The sequence below is a fragment of the Augochlora pura genome, chromosome 4, assembly GCF_028453695.1.
Source record: "Augochlora pura isolate Apur16 chromosome 4, APUR_v2.2.1, whole genome shotgun sequence".
Taxonomy (NCBI): Eukaryota; Metazoa; Arthropoda; class Insecta; order Hymenoptera; family Halictidae; genus Augochlora; species Augochlora pura.
The window spans coordinates 10,683,262-10,701,222 of record NC_135775.1 but is presented as its reverse complement, the minus strand read 5'-3'; the positions used below and the strand labels follow the sequence as shown (position 1 = coordinate 10,701,222).

The 17,961-nt window shown below is 35.1% G+C and overlaps 4 protein-coding genes across 5 annotated transcripts; 2 read left to right on the top strand and 2 right to left on the bottom strand.

Annotated features, from left to right (window-relative positions):
- The first annotated feature begins 1,464 nt into the window (after positions 1–1,464).
- On the top strand, positions 1,465–5,081 carry LOC144468539 (small G protein signaling modulator 3 homolog). Its single transcript, XM_078178095.1, has 15 exons — positions 1,465–1,578; positions 1,658–1,726; positions 1,817–1,998; positions 2,074–2,172; positions 2,245–2,408; positions 2,499–2,709; positions 2,782–2,912; positions 2,981–3,214; positions 3,353–3,447; positions 3,528–3,673; positions 3,747–3,844; positions 3,918–4,097; positions 4,171–4,592; positions 4,663–4,823; positions 4,888–5,081. Exons 1-15 carry the CDS (start codon positions 1,567–1,569, stop codon positions 5,078–5,080), a joined length of 2,397 nt encoding a protein of 798 aa, XP_078034221.1. The 5' UTR covers positions 1,465–1,566; the 3' UTR covers position 5,081.
- Positions 5,082–5,482: 401 nt separating this feature from the next.
- LOC144468540 (glycerate kinase) lies at positions 5,483–8,249 on the bottom strand. 2 transcript variants are annotated; one of them, XM_078178096.1, is made up of 3 exons: positions 7,988–8,249; positions 7,723–7,761; positions 5,483–7,643 (listed from the first exon to the last, which is right to left on the bottom strand). In XM_078178096.1, the coding sequence occupies exons 2-3, from the start codon at positions 7,758–7,760 to the stop codon at positions 5,483–5,485; spliced, it is 2,199 nt and encodes a 732-aa protein (XP_078034222.1). In that variant the 5' UTR covers position 7,761; positions 7,988–8,249. The 2 variants fall into 2 exon arrangements, with proteins under 2 accessions (XP_078034222.1, XP_078034223.1); XM_078178097.1 differs by having other exon boundaries at positions 5,483–7,640.
- A 345-nt stretch (positions 8,250–8,594) lies between these two features.
- Positions 8,595–8,969, bottom strand: LOC144468676 (histone H2A-like). The gene has a single exon (XM_078178310.1). It carries the CDS (start codon positions 8,967–8,969, stop codon positions 8,595–8,597), a length of 375 nt encoding a protein of 124 aa, XP_078034436.1.
- Positions 8,970–11,454: 2,485 nt separating this feature from the next.
- On the top strand, positions 11,455–11,886 carry LOC144468542 (histone H2B). The gene has a single exon (XM_078178098.1). It carries the CDS (start codon positions 11,505–11,507, stop codon positions 11,874–11,876), a length of 372 nt encoding a protein of 123 aa, XP_078034224.1. The 5' UTR covers positions 11,455–11,504; the 3' UTR covers positions 11,877–11,886.
- The last annotated feature ends 6,075 nt before the right edge of the window (positions 11,887–17,961 follow it).

The window sequence follows — 17,961 nt, the reverse complement described above, 5'->3', positions numbered from 1 at the left end:
CATTGGTATAGAGGCATATACAGAAACTATTCTTCTCTGATTGGCTGACGATTCACTGTGGCTACGCATTAAAATGGTGGTGATGGGATCTACTTCTGTACGTTTTTCTTACTCCTTAGCTGGCCCGCACATCTCCACCATTTTACTGTGCATCCAATTTGTAGTGAACCTTGTCTTAGCAGTCAATCGTAAACAATTACATATAATTATAAAATATACAATTATATTATATTTATAGGCTTCTGTCTAAATACCATTAAAAATATTAGAATTACTTTGAGTTTGTGATCATTCACAGCACTGTGTACAAACTTGTTCAATCAAATATAACTAATCTTTCGGAATACCTCCTGCCTCTGTTCCATATTCAAAAATTGAATAGCTGACTCTATTCTGGAGTTTGTATCTCGCGCAAAAGAATTGGTTTTAGCAGATTACTGATTGGCTGATGCCATTGAATTGGTAAAAGATTCCTTGCGAGTTCTGTATTACATTGCAAGAAATATTTTAAGAATTAAATGGATCATAAAGTATGAAATATTTAAATATTCACCCGATCTATCACCAATAGTTTATTATTTCTTTAAACATCCATAGAACTCTTTTCACGAAATAAACACTTCGTTTGCGAAAATAGTATTAGAATCTCCATAGTCGAATTTATTCTTGTAAAAGACCAGAATTTCTTGTGAACATCTTTTTTGAAACTTTCATTCATTCTCCAGCGTTATCAATCGGGGCAATGCAATAATTAGTTAAGACTTACCCTGCTAATAAATAATAATCGAAATATCACCTATATAATAGTCAAAATATTATCTATAAACACATACATTCGAAACATATCACAATATGCATTCAGCATGGTTCACAAATTTGGTGACAAATATGGTTGAGAATTCTATAAAATAAAAAGTACAAGTTGAATATCGCACCGCGTGTTTCAGATGGAGCGCTAAGCGTACGGATGGGCGACAAGAGCGAGGTTGGGAACGAAGGCGACCTAGGTTTCGCGTTCTCTTCCTAAAGTAGCTGTACGAAGATGACCCATTCTTGCAAAAATGGGTAAAAATCGTAAATTTTAGAGATCTACATTTTTTGAACAAATTCGAAACTACCAAAATGATGAATCTTAAACTAAACAAAATTCTAGACATCAAAATAACCAAACATTATTTTAAAAAAGAACCCGAAAAAGAAGGAGTTTAACGACAATACTCTCGTTTTTTTCTGGAAGAAGAATGAACAAACCAAGTTTGTGTGTACAGCATTTGTATACGTTGACATTGTACAACGTACGTTTCTTTTACACTTTATAATTCAAATTTCCCACCTATCTCTATTGGTAATACTGTATTAATTATACTATACATATAGCTAAGTTCGCGTGGTCGCAAACAATGCATTGAAGTTTAAATTAGAGCGTGGTATATCATATACATCCACATATACATACATAGATTGTTATGGGTTTAATAATCGCTAAAAACGTCAGATGGCGAAGCGAATCCAAAACTGTCAATAATGTCAACGATATTCACAGATTAATATTCTTAAAATTGACAAATGTGGCAGAGTGTACGTAATATAAGACTGTTAGAAAAAGAAAGAGTGTGTTGAAAAGCGGCATATAATAATTATTTTAATATTTCACAAGATGGATATTGCCAAATCATTATTTAACGTTCGTGATCATGAAGGTTATGTTGGGAAAGAAGATCATAACGTAATTTTGTTTTTTTATTTAATTAGCGAATGAAGTATAAATATTTTCATGAATTTTATGAATGTTTTTTTAAATCTTTCTATATTTTAGAAAAAATTAGAAACTGCTATATCCGAAGATGAATATGAAGTGGAAGCCTCAGGTTTGTGTGGAGAAATTTTATCTCCGGCTCCTGGTGGTCCGTTTTCTGCTTTGACGCCATCCATGTGGCCTCAAAATATTTTAGCTAAATTGAATCAACCAGATGATCCGAATTCTCAACCAGAGTATAGGTATTTATTTGTAAATGTATTTTTATGAAGTATTGTTTTGTTATAGATTAATAAATTTGTAATGTAATGTCGTAGGTTTGATGAGTTTGGTTTTCGTGTTGAAGAAGAAGATGGACCAGAGCAGAGCTCAAAAAAGTTATTGGGTATTCCATTTGTTGAAGACCCACAACATAGGTATAAAGAAAAATCAAATACTTTTTTATTACATTATAGTTTATCAAACGTCTATAAATTTAATATAAATAGATTACAGTGGGTTGCTCTATTGGAATTTAGTCATAATAAAGAAGTAACAGAACTTTCATGGCAAAATTTAGATAGGAGATTACCTCGCACTGATAAATTACGTGATATGGTCCGTCATGGCGTCCCTCATTCACTCAGGCCCCAAATTTGGATGAGAATGTCAGGTACTATATGATAAAATGATTTAAGAAATAAGATAAGGGTCATAGAACTGTTATATCTTACTTATACTATTTAATGTATATTTATTACAGGCGCACTTCAAAAAAAATGTTCTCCTGAAATAATGTACAAAGATATTGTAAAAGCATCAAGCAATGACGCATTAATGAGTAACAAGCAAATAGAAAAAGATCTTCTTCGTATCATGCCTGGCAATGCATGTTTTAGCCATCTCCATAGTACTGGAATACCTCGCTTAAGAAGGGTTATGCGTGCACTTGCATGGTTGTATCCTGAGATTGGGTAAAAAATTTTAATGGACTATTTCTTTTCTATTCTAACAGTGCAATACTATTACCGACATATTCTATAAAGGTACTGCCAGGGTACAGGAACAATAGCAGCTTCTCTTTTATTACTCCTAGAAGAAGAAGATGCTTTTTTGATGATGGTGACTATAGTAGAAGATTTACTACCGGCATCCTATTATTCTTCAACATTATTAGGTAATAGTAATGAAAGTAAATAAAAACGGAAAAAATATAATTGATTTAATTCTGAATATATGTAACAGGTATCCAGGCTGACCAAAGAGTACTTCGTACATTAGTAGCTAATTACCTTCCTGACATAGACCATGTCTTGGTTCAACATGACATAGAATTAAGTCTGATATCATTGCACTGGTTCCTGACTTTATTTGCTTCTGTTGTACATATGAAAATATTATTGCGCATATGGGATATGTTCCTTTTTGATGGATCTATAGTTTTATTTCAAGTTACTCTTGGAATGTTGAAAATAAAAGGTATATAGATTTTATATAACAATGCAATAATTAAAAAGTTTGAAAAATCAATTTTCTTCTTATTCCATTCGCAATAAAAGACGAAATATGCATTTTGTCAACTGTAGACTCAGTAATATGTTATTTAATGCTTTACAGAATCTGAATTGAAGCAGTTGGAAAACTCTGCCCAAATATTTAATGCTCTCTCAGATATACCAGGGGATATTGATGATGTAGAACAATTATTTAATGTAAAATTGTTTTTCTGAATTTCTAACTAGATTTAAAGAAATATGGTTAGAATACACTATTATTACCGTTATTATTGTAGATATCTTTAGAAGTAAGTGGATCTTTGACAGATGTTCTAGTCGAAACTCACAGACGCAGACATTTAGCATACTTAATGGCTGATCAGGGAGGATTAGTGGGTAATCCAGATGCAGTACCAAATTTACCAAAGCAACATCTTAATAGGTATATAATTTACTACTACTCGATTTAATGAAAATTAGAATTGCTTTACTAAATTATTTACATTTTCACGAAGACGTCAAATGAAAAGAAATAAATCGATGTTACAAACATTTTTGTTTGGAAGTTACGATACTGAAGATGATGCAAAATCGAAAAACATTCGTCAAACAGGTATGAAAATTACTCAACTCAATTTGTTCATACATTTGATCGTGTAAAGAAAATAATAACAGTTATATTTCAGAAATATTGGTGGATTTAAGGGAGGCTGTCCTACAGGTTGCTAGACACTTTATCAATGTTGATCCAAAATTAAGCAACACTGTACTTATTGCAGACTATACTATGGAAAGTCATGCAAAAGATCATGATAATTATGTAAATGTTTCGCGTACCAGAAAAAGGAGAGCTAAGGCATTATTAGGTACTCTAGTGTAAATTATATAATTAGATTTATAATAATTATTAATTATAGATATGGCCCTTTATTATTGTAGATTTTGAAAGACACGATGATGACGAATTAGGTTTTCGGAAAAATGATATAATAACGATTTTAAGTCAAAAAGACGAACATTGTTGGGTAGGGGAATTGAACGGATTGAGGGGTTGGTTCCCCGCAAAATTTGTAGAATTATTAGATGAAAGAAGTAAACAGTACACGTGCGCTGGAGATGATGCAGTTAGTGAAGCTGTTACTGATTTAGTTAGAGGAACTTTATGTCCTGCAATAAAAGCAGTATTGGAACATGGTATGCGTAGACCATCATTTCTAGGTGGTCCATGTCATCCATGGCTTTTTATAGAAGAAGCATCAAACAGAGAAGTTGAGAAAGATTTTAACTCTGTTTATAGTAGATTAGTACTTTGTAAAACATATAGATTGGATGAAGATGGTAAAGTTCTTACACCAGAAGAGGTAATAATATTTGTTTATTTACATTTCTTCAATATTACATACTTGTATAAAATTATAATTTACGTTTCAGTTGTTGTATCGATGTGTACAATCAGTAAACTTAACACATGACAATGCACATGCGCAAATGGATGTAAAATTGCGATCCCTCATTTGTCTAGGATTGAACGAGCAAGTCTTGCATTTATGGCTCGAAGTTTTATGTTCCTGCGTAGAAATCGTACAAAAATGGTAGAAAGCATTGCATAAGTTTATATGCAGTCATTTTTCAATTGAAACATTATTAAAGTTTTAGGTATCAACCATGGAGCTTTATAAATAGTCCTGGATGGGTACAAATAAAATGTGAATTGAGAATCTTAAGTCAATTTGCATTCAATTTAAATCCAGATTGGGAATTACCAGCTAAGAAAGAACAATCTCAACCATTAAAAGATGGTGTTCGTGACATGTTAGTTAAACATCATTTATTTAGTTGGGACCTTTAGCTAATGACCTAGGAAGTATTAATTATTTATGATAAGGTAATCGTGTAGTACAAATAAATCAACACTGTTATGTATACTAACAATACCAAAATGTATATTGTGTGCGCATCCGAGCGTATGTACATGTTATAAAAATATAATAGAGCAACACATTTACTATTTTTATGTATATATATTATTACTATCATTATTATTGTCAATTCTGCATAACAAAATTGTTAAAATGATGAATGTATCACATGTCTAATGATTAATATGATTATCAGTAAATTTAATATCTTTAACAAATTTTAGTACCAATTTGGATCTATGTATTGCTTTTTCAACGTATAATTAAATTATCTTTGTTACATATATAATTATCTATATTTCATTGATTTGATCAATTGAATATTAAAAATTTTATAATGGAAGATTCTTATCTTTTAACAGATATTTCAGTGGAAATTTTCTGTCTTTGCGACAACACGGGTCTGTCAGATTATCATCAATAATTTTTAATTTGGGATGGTCCGTCTCTTCTCTAGGGACAAGTGATGAAGTACGCAAATAAGAACCCCAATCAAAACCCCTCCGGGCATGTAGAAATTTGTATCTTTCAATAGTTGAAGGATCAATATGAAAATCATGGTCCTCTAAAACATTCTCAGTTTTTCCTTTACCAGAAAGAGCACTATCTATACTGCAATCGCATTTTCGTTTTTTGATATAAATGAAGTGTAAGTCCATGACGTTAGTACCGGTAAAACCAGTTTTAAATAACTCTGAACCTTTCTTGAATCGTGAATATAAATTATATGAGTTATTCTGATTTAAGGCGTTTTCAGGAAGCATACGCTCCACTTCCATGGTTTGATATATTAATGGAAGCACGTCTTCCATTTCATCTACTTCCTCTGTCTCAATTTCTTCCTCTTTTATAATATCCTGTGGTTCTTTGGGTTTTGGCTCATCTTTCTTTTGAATCACAAAACCACTTAATTCATGTAACTTGCATATTTCTGGTTCTAATTTTTCTAATCTTTTCTGTTCTTCATCTTTTTTCTTTTTCATAGCTTCTTTCTTCATCTGTAGATGCACCAGCATCTCTGAAGTAAACATTTTTACTTTTGTATGCAAATCATGAATTATTGGTCCAATAGCAGGATAGCCAAATGCACCTGCTGCATCAGTTGGACCATCTTGACCATCTGTGCCTGCACTTAACATTATGACATCATATTCGGCGAAACGTGGATTACTTTTTATTTCTGCTAACCAATCTAAGGAGAAATGTAAAGCTAATTCTTGATTTCTTCCACCCTTTCCATCTCCTTTAACTATTACTGTTGGCTCTCCTCCTCCAATCAATACAATTCCTTCTCCACACCCATCTTCGATCAAATTGTAAATTTCATCCACTTTAGTGGTAGGTAATGAAAGCACAGGAATGTCTCTTACTCTTTCAAAGAATTCTGTTCTCTCTAATTTCTTTTCTAACACTAGGCATATTAAACTTGTTACATGAACATATGCTAAACTAACATCATGAACATTACCAATAACATCAGTTCTCAATATTATTGGAGTAAGCTTCTTACGTTGGACTTCAAGAGCAGCTGCTTCGACTGCTACTTGATTATTTCCCAAAATAATGTTAATTACATGTTTAAATGCTTTTTTTTTTCCTTTTCCAGTTAATAATGGCTTATCCTTAAAGGATTCTTTAGATGTTATGGCTTTCTTCACATCTACTTCTAATTTATCAAATAACTTGTACTTTTTTAAGATAGCTATTGATTGCTTTGGAACTTTAGCATTATATACAGTAGGGCCACTGGCAATTAAATCAATAGGATCGCCTACAATATCAGATAATATTAAAGTAACAATATTAGCTGGGTAAGTCATTCTAGCTAAACCACCACCCTTCACCATGGATAATTTCATTCTTATCGTGTTAACTTCTTTAATATCGGCACCTGCATTTTGAAGATTTTTACATAACAATAATTTATCGTCATGATCAATTATTGGTCTTGGCATATATAATAATGCAGAACCTCCTCCTGATATTAGTACAATTAAAGTATCATTTTCAGTTAATGATTCGACCAAATCTATAATATCATGAGTTGTATTCAATGATCTCTGATCTGGATGATTATCCATGCCTCCTTCACAATATTCTACTACAGAAGTTTTTAATTTAGGAAAATAAGTCTTGTCTTTAGTCTCCCACATCTCATTTGTTGATGCAGAAGGAATACTGACTATACCCTTTTTCAAACAACCTCCGAGCATGTGTTCAAGTACTACTGACATACCCATGACAGCTTTGCCAAAACCAACTAAATAGACATTCTCCCTTAATTGAATTTGTTGGTCATAAACTTGCAATATCCCATCTTTAAATTTAACTTTATCTATTATTAGTTGCTTTGGAGAAACTGCTTTGACACCAGCAAAATATATGTCTTTCAACATCGATTTAGATTCTTCCAAAACTTTTCGATCCGTAGACATATTTGTACTTGTAAATTTTACAATGCTTAATAGGTTAGGTTTAAAAAAAATAGAGCTACTGAAAAGACGTTAATTAGTTATTGATAAGTACGCAATAATGCTATATTTTTAATATTACAGACCATTGAAACACTTGCCTATATTGTGTGAACGTATGCAACAATTTATAGCACATTCTGAAATCAGAAGCATGCTCTAATCATTTATGGACATATGCACATGTATTTGATATAATTAAAAGTTCCGTATTACTAATAAAAGTTTATTAACACTTAGTGTAATAGACAGGTTAAACAGGTTTACTTAAAAGAGCTACTAGGAGTCTACATATGTATTGTTTAATATACTTATTTTTAATAAGCTTTTTAACATACTCATTAATATAAAGATTAAGTTACCTACCTTCTACTAGAATCTAATGATTAAAACTTGTGAATATGCATCTGTAGATTCTACAGAAATGGGTTCCATTCTCGCACACCTCCAGGCCGCATATAGATCAGTTCGCGGATGTTAATATGGAAATATTCTTCACTCTGATTGGTCGGTGATTTATTGGTGAGGCAGTGCTCACAGATAAAGAAAAAGAGAGAAAACAGCAAACGAGCAAGAAAGCATGAAATCAGCGTGTTACACTGAAAAAAGTCACACCGATGAATGATGTAACTTGCTTATTCGCCTTATCTGCCGGTACGCCTGGCGCTCCATTTGAAACACGATTGTACTTTTCGCCTCGTACAATTATCAATCACATTTGTAAGTGAATCTGTGAATGATACTATTTGTGATAATGACCAATGTCCAATGTGATCAATATTTTTTGGTAAAAGCTTCAAATACTGGTTTCAAATTGAGGGAACAGCTTTGACTATACGCTCTCTAGATTTTTTTTTCGATAAGGAAACTATACTAAACATGATAGCGAATTGTTAAGTTGTTTCGTCGTTTGAATAAAATTGGGCCCTGAAAAGGGCCATTTTCTATGTAATGTATGATGTAATTAACAAGCTTATGCTTTCTTATCGGTCTTCTTGGGTAAGAGAGCCACTTGGATGTTTGGAAGTACACCTCCTTGAGTAATAGTAACTCCAGACAATAGTTTATTCAATTCTTCGTCGTTACGGATTGCCAGCTGTACGTGTCGTGGAACAATCCTGGATTTTTTATTATCCCGAGCTGCATTTCCGGTCAATTCCAATACTTCAGCAGCCAAATATTCTATGACTGCGGCAAGATAAACAGGTGCTCCAGCACCCACACGTTCCGCATAATGACCTTTTCTCAGCATTCGATGAATGCGACCCACCGGAAATTGCAATCCAGCTCTGGTAGAACGGGATTTTCCCTTCGACTTTACTTTGCCACCTTTTCCACGGCCAGACATCGTGTACGTTTACTGATGTACGTTTACTGATGCCAAATTTTTCAGACCTTCGTATTTATAGCGTCCAACAATACCTGGCAACGCACCAATCACAAACTAGCTGTTCTTTCATTGGTGCGGCGCTGGTCATTTTCTGTGGTCTGTTATTATTCTGTAGTTTTTTTAGTTAACTATTACTATATATTGAAATATAATACTGTATCTTAGTAAAAATGTTTATTATCTGTAGTTTTATAATTATTCTATTTTGAAGTATGATACAATATTTCTATAAATATATTACTTATTTCCAACATTATTTTATTCAATTTCATAATCATAAATGGTATACAATATTACATTAAGTTTTATTTATATTTATATTTTATATCAAATATTTATATTTTATATTATAGGCAAATACTGAAATTTTTCGAATGCGCGTGTACTTTATTTCAAGTAATGAATTGTAATATTTATATTTTTTAATAAAAGTTTTTAAATTATTTTCTATATTCAATATTTTGTACGATTCATTTCTATTGATTCTTATTTTCCTAAAAGCAGGAATAGCAACATACCATATAATTTGCTAAATGTATAATTTGTTTACGCGAAGTATAATATTGCATTTTTATTGAAAAATTGTTCTTAATTTGTTTTATGTTTCAAATTATTAGACAACTGGAAGAAAATAAACTTGGAAAGAGAAGAAGTACATATATATTTTATTATATTACTGTGTTAAGTTCACATGATAGTCATCTGGTCAGGGATCAGAACAAAGCCATATGGAATTCACATCTGTTTCTTGGCCTGCCCGAAGAAATGACCCATATTAAAACGCTTTAAAAACCATAAATGAATGTTACTAATATTATACCTTTCAACTTACTACATTAATATTTAGGGCCGCCAACGGTTCCAACCAACACTACATCATCCTCTCTGATAGCAAAAACGCAATTTTATCGGTCACTGATAAAACAAGAACGGATGACCTAACACTAAATATTTTAGAAACAAACCACAAAGCAACCGAAAAAGGGAAAAAAATTATCCTTGCCTGGATACCATCTCACGTCGGTATTTTGGGAAATAACCAAGCGGACACAGCAGCAAAAGAAGCGACCACCCAGTCACCACCAAGAATCGCACACAAAACCACCCCAGCCGATCTTCAAAAAGTATTCAAAAAACGTCTCCTATCCCACTGGAACAACGAATGGAAGCACTTTGCAAGGCCGCACGCTCTAGAAGTCCACGAGGGATTCCTCAAGGAACTTTCCATCACAGCGAACCTCAACCGACAACAGCAAGTAGCGATAAACAGGATTAGAATAGGTCATTCCAAATTAACTCACTCCTTTTTAATTTCCAAAACTAGTCCTCCACTATGCGATATTTGCAACACTCAAATAACGATAAAACACATTCTTCTAAATTGTTCCAAGTACACAGAACTCCGCGCTAAATACAACATGAAACTAAACCTCCACGATAACCTTAATAACAGCAAACAAATAGGACAAGTTATCTCATTCCTGAAAAATTCAAGCCTATACAGTAAACTCTAATATCCCCAACTAAAAGTCGTCGCTAATAACCGCAAGTGTAGATGATGCGACGTAAAATACTATAGAAAAAAAAAAAAATATTTAGGTTTTAAGAGAAGATATAATTACTGTACTTTTACTTTTTTGTCCGACTTGTCTTGTAGAATATTTTAAAAATTATTTTATTGCAAAGGATATAATATGCTGTTGTACACACATATACATTATTTCATTTTATATGCAATTAATTTACGAGGAGTTCCGAGATTGTATATTTTCTTGAGAAGAAACTAAGCGGAACGAAATGCAAGGACGTGCATTAGGCACATCCACTTGGGAGTTCCATACTTTTTCGAGAGACGTTTTCCATGTCGAAGGGACTAGGGACAGAGACCTCGGCACGAAATCATCTTCTTTTAGAATACATTTTCTATCGTAGAACATTTTTTATTTAATCATTATACCTTGTTTCCCGGTTCGGTTACTTTTCTACTGATCATTCCGTCTTGCGCAGACAATTCTAGTTATATTTTTCATTTATAAATTATAATTATTCTCTTTTGTAAGCAATTGTATTAGAACGTTGCAAAAATAATTTCGGTTTTCCAAGTAGACAACTTAAAGAAGTTCAAATTTACTTTTGCAACAATCCTAAAATAATTGTTACCTTTAATCGTTTATAATGAAAATATGAAATGACAATTTGTAATCGTTGGAATATTGCAATTACAATTCTTAAATAAAAGCTTTAGAGATTTATTGCTAACGTCATGAAGTATAGCATACAAAATCAATTGTATTGTGAGAATTCTACGGAACAGCGTTGCACCAATCAGGTTGGAGGAAGCCGAACGAGGCGTATGATTGGTGCAGCGCTGGGTCCCAGAAAGTACATAAAAGCGGGAGCTGACGTAGGCCCCTCACTCAGCTCGAACTTCCAACGAGTTCAGATCAAAGTGATAGTTTCCTTGATTTAATAAAAATTTGTTAAATTATCACCATGCCGCCGAAAGTTAGTGGTAAAGCCGTGAAGAAGGCTGGTAAAGCTCAGAAGAATATTAACAAAACCGATAAGAAAAAGAAGAGGAGGAGGAAGGAAAGCTACGCAATTTACATCTACAAGGTGCTCAAACAAGTTCATCCTGATACTGGAATCTCCAGCAAGGCTATGAGCATCATGAATAGTTTCGTGAACGATGTCTTCGAACGCATTGCTGCTGAGGCATCGAGACTGGCGCATTACAACAAACGTTCTACTATAACTTCTCGGGAAATCCAGACAGCAGTAAGACTTTTACTTCCTGGTGAATTGGCAAAGCACGCTGTCAGCGAAGGTACCAAAGCAGTTACCAAATACACCAGCTCCAAATAATCTGACACGCATTGGCTTTCTACAAACGGTCCTTTTCAGGGCCAACAAGTATTTTTAACGCTGGAAATTTTTTAGCAATTCACTATTTGAACAAATTTGTATACCTCCCTTTTTATAAAAGAAACTGATTTTTATTCATGATTACATGATACAAAAGAAAAGTTTATATATGTTTCACTAATTCTTACTCTTCCAGGATTTTCGTTATTAATGCATATATTACATAAAATATAAGAAATAAATCAAACAAAGACATGTATATAAATTTCACATAGTGTTTCAGGCACACCGAAATAAAGCGACATTTTGAATTATAAAACTTAATACACAGAGTCCAGTAGTTTAGAAACTTATATTAATTATAATATCAAGTCTGTAAATGATATAATTATTTTCAATAACTCAACTCAACAATACCATCTGAATGAATATACAATTTCCCATAGTGGTATCGGTATTTTGTCATATTAACATATTTGATATACTTTTCCAATGAAATTGATAAAAATACATACCTTTAGTTCGGCAAATATAGGACAGCCTGTACTCAAAATGATTGATTAAAGGTTCGTCTAATTTCATCTTAAAGGTCTCTTCTGTGTTGCGGATGATTCTTTATACAATAACATTTATTTTTTGATTACATAATGGTAAAGAAAGTTACCGAATAGACCAAACAAAATGGAAGAAAATGTATCAACGAAAGATGTTCTTTTTCTTATCCGTAAGTCGTTCAAACATGTATTTCAAAGGATTCATTAGATCGTTTTCACCTTTGCAACCCTTTCCACTCGATCTGCAGGGAACAATCTAGAAATAAATTGTGGATCGATATTATTAGGTATACAATGTAAGAAATTATAATTTCTGTTTCTAAAGGATGATTAACGGACACGCGATTGGAGAAGTTGCTACATATTTTGTGATAATTTCTTTAATTTTCTATCTAGAACAGAAATAAATTTTAGGGATTTCAAGGATGAAAGGAAAAAGATTGACGTCAAATTAGAGAAATTTATATACTGCGAATAAAAATGGAAAAATAACTTCGACTTGTTAATGTTACACCAATAGCGAAACGTTGAAATGGTATGTCTGGGGATTTCCAAAAAATACCATTGTACTTAATGCTCCTGTCTGGTAGCTGAAATGCATATTTACTTCTACTAATAAAATTGATCTATTTCTGATCAGTGACAATTAACACAAATAATTTATATAAACCAAATTCGATTAAGCGTCTTACATTTCTCACGTTCGTTTCAATTTTTAACAAAGACAAGGCTAAGAAGATTCGAACATTTTGCATTAGCAACTTTTTGCTATATTATTTCCACGTGCCACCTGTATCTGGTCTCCCAGCTTTCCAGCTAGCTAAAGAAAACATGAAATATGGATTCATCGTACAATTATTAAAAATATCATGAAGATCTTCTATTTGTTCAATTATTCGCCTTGTTTAGGTCTTCGATGTCGATAAATATAAATTATAACTGATTTTAAAATGTAGAAATCAAAATTCTATTTTATCCGTTCTTTGTATTTGGTTTAGATTAACGACAAAAATGTCATTTTTCAATACAGTCCTCAAAGAAATTACTATATATAAAATCAGAATGCGCAGTTGTATTGCTTATTAAAAAATATGCGACACTGCATTTTAAACCATCCTTGTCGTTCTGATAGTTACTGAGATATACGAGAAAATATGGTTCTGACACCCAATTTTGGAGACTGTTTTCACCCCTTCCATAAGAACCGGTAAAACAAATACAGGTCAAACATTTTTCTGAAAACTACCATTTCTGGAAATTTTAGCAAAATCGTGGTGTTTCATTCCAGGTACTTCTCTTGTAATAACTATCTTTGAACATACGTCTCGTCAAAATCGGCTAATGTACTTTGAATGCATTCCCTTCTGAAATACAATGAGACGGAATGCGAAGTTCATTCGCTCCAACGAATAACCACGCGAGAAATGAACGTACCATCGATTCAAAATTACTTCTTGTATTTCAATAATCCGATCCGTTACTTAATGTACATCGAAAGAAACATCGAGTGCAAAGGGTTTGCTTATCATACTAGCCTCGTTATAGGACTGACTTATTTTGTCATAGAACACCGAAAGCGTTACATACAACGTGTTGTCCACTCTCTTCCTTTATTTTCTTCCTCTCTCTCTCTTTTTTTCTTTTTCTCATCGCACGTTATCACTTCCGGTGAGGACGAGTGGCAATTCTTCGTCAACGATACCGGCATTCTACTTCCGACGCACTTGCACGAATTTCTCGATACGATCCGTCGGTACCCGACTCACACATTGGCGCACACAGCTCAATCGATCTCATTCTTTCCCCATGTATACGACATCCCAAATATTTCATCGTCTCCATTCCCCCACAACTCGTGTTAATCCTCGGACGGCTACTTTGAATCAGGATCACGAGAAAGCAACGGAACAGTGAGCGGTTCACGAATCACGACATCATGCGGGGAAATAACAAAATGTACAAAATCAAAACGGACGCGATCACGGCCAGCCGTGAAGATTAATACTTCAAAGGACTGCCCTTCGTAGCACCCTTGGCACAATATCTAGATATTTGTAGATTACTTCTCATACATTTGTCGCTATACTTTAATATATATATATATCGTTCAATGATATTTTTAGAAGTGTTTCGCGCCCAGTAAAAAATGTCTCCCCTCGCATTGGAACGTTCAATCGATTTCCAGCACCGAATCTCAGCACTTTGAACGAAGCGTTAAGTTCGTGTTCGAAGTGAATCGATTAGCTAATAAAGAAGCACTAAAGTAACTAAACAAAATCAAAGGAACAGTGTACGCTTTACAGATAAAACATTGATTTATTATCTTTTAAGCAGCGAACATGTTTACGTCTGTGGACACCGTACAAAAGAAAGTTTCAGGGAAAAGTTTCTTGGCTGCGGAGCGAATGGTTTTTAAGCAGCGTCGGAGAGGTTTGGCCTACCGAAGGTTTAAGGTAAGGTATCGAGCCGAAATATTTGAACACGTTACAGTTGCGCGTGTTTAAATGCTGATCGGTAAACACGTTCCTCGTCGGAAGTGTTCTCAACGGGGGGGGGGGGTCGGTTTTGGCTCGCATGACATAAATAGGAATGCTTCGAATGGAGTGGTCAAACGGAAATTCGGGTGGTTGCGGCACGGGGTTTTTGTGCAAGCGCAAGTAAAACACAGATCGCAATTGTTCGAATACACAAGATGCACGTAACGAATAATGGCCACGGCATAAAACGATCGATACACGCCTCCAAATCGTTCGCGGATCGAATCGTGGTATTGACTCCGTGGAACCGGGACTATTGGGGCAGCCGTAGTCGATTTTCGAGTCACTTGGAGTTTATCATTAGTTCGTTAAATTATCACGAAAATGCGCTACCGTCATGATCACCGCGAACCAGTAGCCCCCGCTAATAAGAAATTCCAAGTGGATCTCACTCGTCGATCGTAGGATCGATGAGATGGAACAGTTGTAGAAGAACTGTTCTCTCACGACGTATCGCAATTTTCGAGTGGACTGGAAGTCGAGTGCTCTCCCAACCACCACGGTGGTACGATCGAAGTCTGGCGGACTTTGCTACGCTAATCAGTAGTAGCGATTTTTGCACAAGAAATTGCCACTTCCCAAGCCGGAAGTAGCAAACCGCCGACAACTGCGACGTTCGATTTACCACCGGGTTGAAAGGGGGAACGATTGTCTCTGTTCCGTCGTCGCGACGCCACGATTCGTACCCGCCGATACTCAGCACCAGATAATAACACTTCCGTAAACTACTATTAAGACTCACTACCGTTAACAATATATAAATACAATCGAGAAATAAATAATGCTCATTTGTAACGTTTGCTAATACAGTTTTTTTGGTCGCGCACGAGCAGGGAGAGCTTCCCCCAGGGAATTTACAATCGGATATGACCGCTCATGGGATACTGCTCCTCGGATCAAGAAACGTGTCCCCTGCCCATGCGCATCGCTATCACATTTATAAATTAGACTTCGGATCTCTTGGATCGGCAACAATCACGGATTTACATCATCAACACGGAAACAGGCTTAACGCGTCTGCTACCTTGTTCGTTTTTCCTTTTGGGGGGGGGGGGGGGGGGCAGGTTTAGATAGAAGGTTGACGATTTCTCAAACGAGAAAATTACCACTGCCATAAAAACATCATGATAGAACATTGCAGGACAATTAATTAAATTCTGTGAATCGTTGGTATCGTGCAATGGTCGGTTAACTATTTACGAATAAGAACTAACGCGTAATACCTATGTATCTGTCTATGGGGCGAGATTACTAATCTAAATAGCTAAATGCAAGAGTTAAAGTAATGAGAAGTTAACTAACATTATTCCAGAATAATAATCTTCGTAAGAGCGCGAAGAGTTAACCTTGAAGATGGTCACGGTTAAATTGTGATTCGTGGTACGAGGGTAGCGAACGCGTTAAGTAAACGTCGAGTAGAATCGGCACAATCAACAACGGAATATAGACCACGTCGGAAAGTAACACGTGACTGGACGTATTTTGTTTTCGTGGTGAGCCATCGTGAGCTCGGCGTTTACCATTTACTATTACCATTGGCCACCGATTGACCGACATCGACTCAGTAATGTTTTCGTCGTTTTGCTGGTTTGATTCAGTATTCACGTCTGACTCGCAGGCTTAGCAAAATAATTATCAATGCTTTCACGATCCGGAGCACCGACGCTGACGATAGTTACGAAGGAAACGCGCTAACGCCCTGTGCATTAAAATGGTGACGTTCCTTGAACAATTCGCAGAGTATTAAGCAGGAAAACGATCGGAGATGGACAAACTTTTAATCCACGTAAAGATTTCGCACGGTTACGCAAAAATAACGACCTATACATACATTGCCATTGATATGAGAATTTCAATTAAAGGATCGCCGTCTCATCGATTCGCACTCCTATTTGAACGTTCCATTTTTGTATTCGAATTAAACTTGCCGCGTTCTTATAAACGATGGAACGGCTCGCGTCGATCGGTTCACAGGGTGTTAATCACAATGCGTTAATTGAATAGACTTATTATTCTCGTAAACATTCATAAATTCTTTGTAACGGCACGGCAAATATAAACGGAAACAGCGAATCGCAGTAATTACAGGGTAATCTGGGACAGGATTGCAACGGTGCAATTAATTAGAGGAAACTCTGAGCGATACGAAACGTGAAAAATAATTAATTTTTGGCCTATGCGAGGTTGTTCCCGAACCTCGATTACGTTTGTAAAACATCCGATTTTAACGACCGGCTGTGGGCGTGGATACAAAAATAAATGTTTATTCCCTAAGTTCGCTACGTTGTAACGGTGCGCAAGCATATCTCCCGTATGCACTTCGTCACTGAAAGCACATTTAACAACGAACGATGAACGTACCCTTAATGAATATGCAAATTATATCCGAGAGAATAAATGATCCGAGAAAAATCATAGAAAAGTTGGACAATAAATTACACCGAATTATTTACGCTATTACTTTCAATGAAATATACATTTGTGGCTGCGAAACGCGGCGCGGAAGAAAGCGCTGAACCTCCAACTCGTCGCGTTTCACGGGCAACCTTTGTTCGGGACTTCCTTTCGCGCGGATTTGGCAAAATTCGACGACGCGACGTCGCCGCGAGCTTGTGCATTTCCACGTTGTGCGCGTGCATGTATTTACGCTGATATACACGGTGTCCGAGCCCTCTTCTGTACAGATACAAATATAATCGGAAGAAACTGAAACCGAAGTATCTCTGCGTTTTTTCGAGGATTCGTCAAAAAAAGGAAGGGTTCCGGTTTTCTCTAGGTCGGAAACGTATCTGTGCTTGCTAAACGAAACGACCGTGGCACGTTTCACAAAACGCTCCTCGACTCCGTCGTCTTTCCTTCGAACCATGGAATCCGATTGTTTCGCATCTCGGATTGGAACTCCTCGGAGAACACGTGTTAGACGACGTTCGCCGTTCATAGATCTACAGATGTGTAGTCCTTGCAAATACTACGATCCGGTAACGACAATGATAT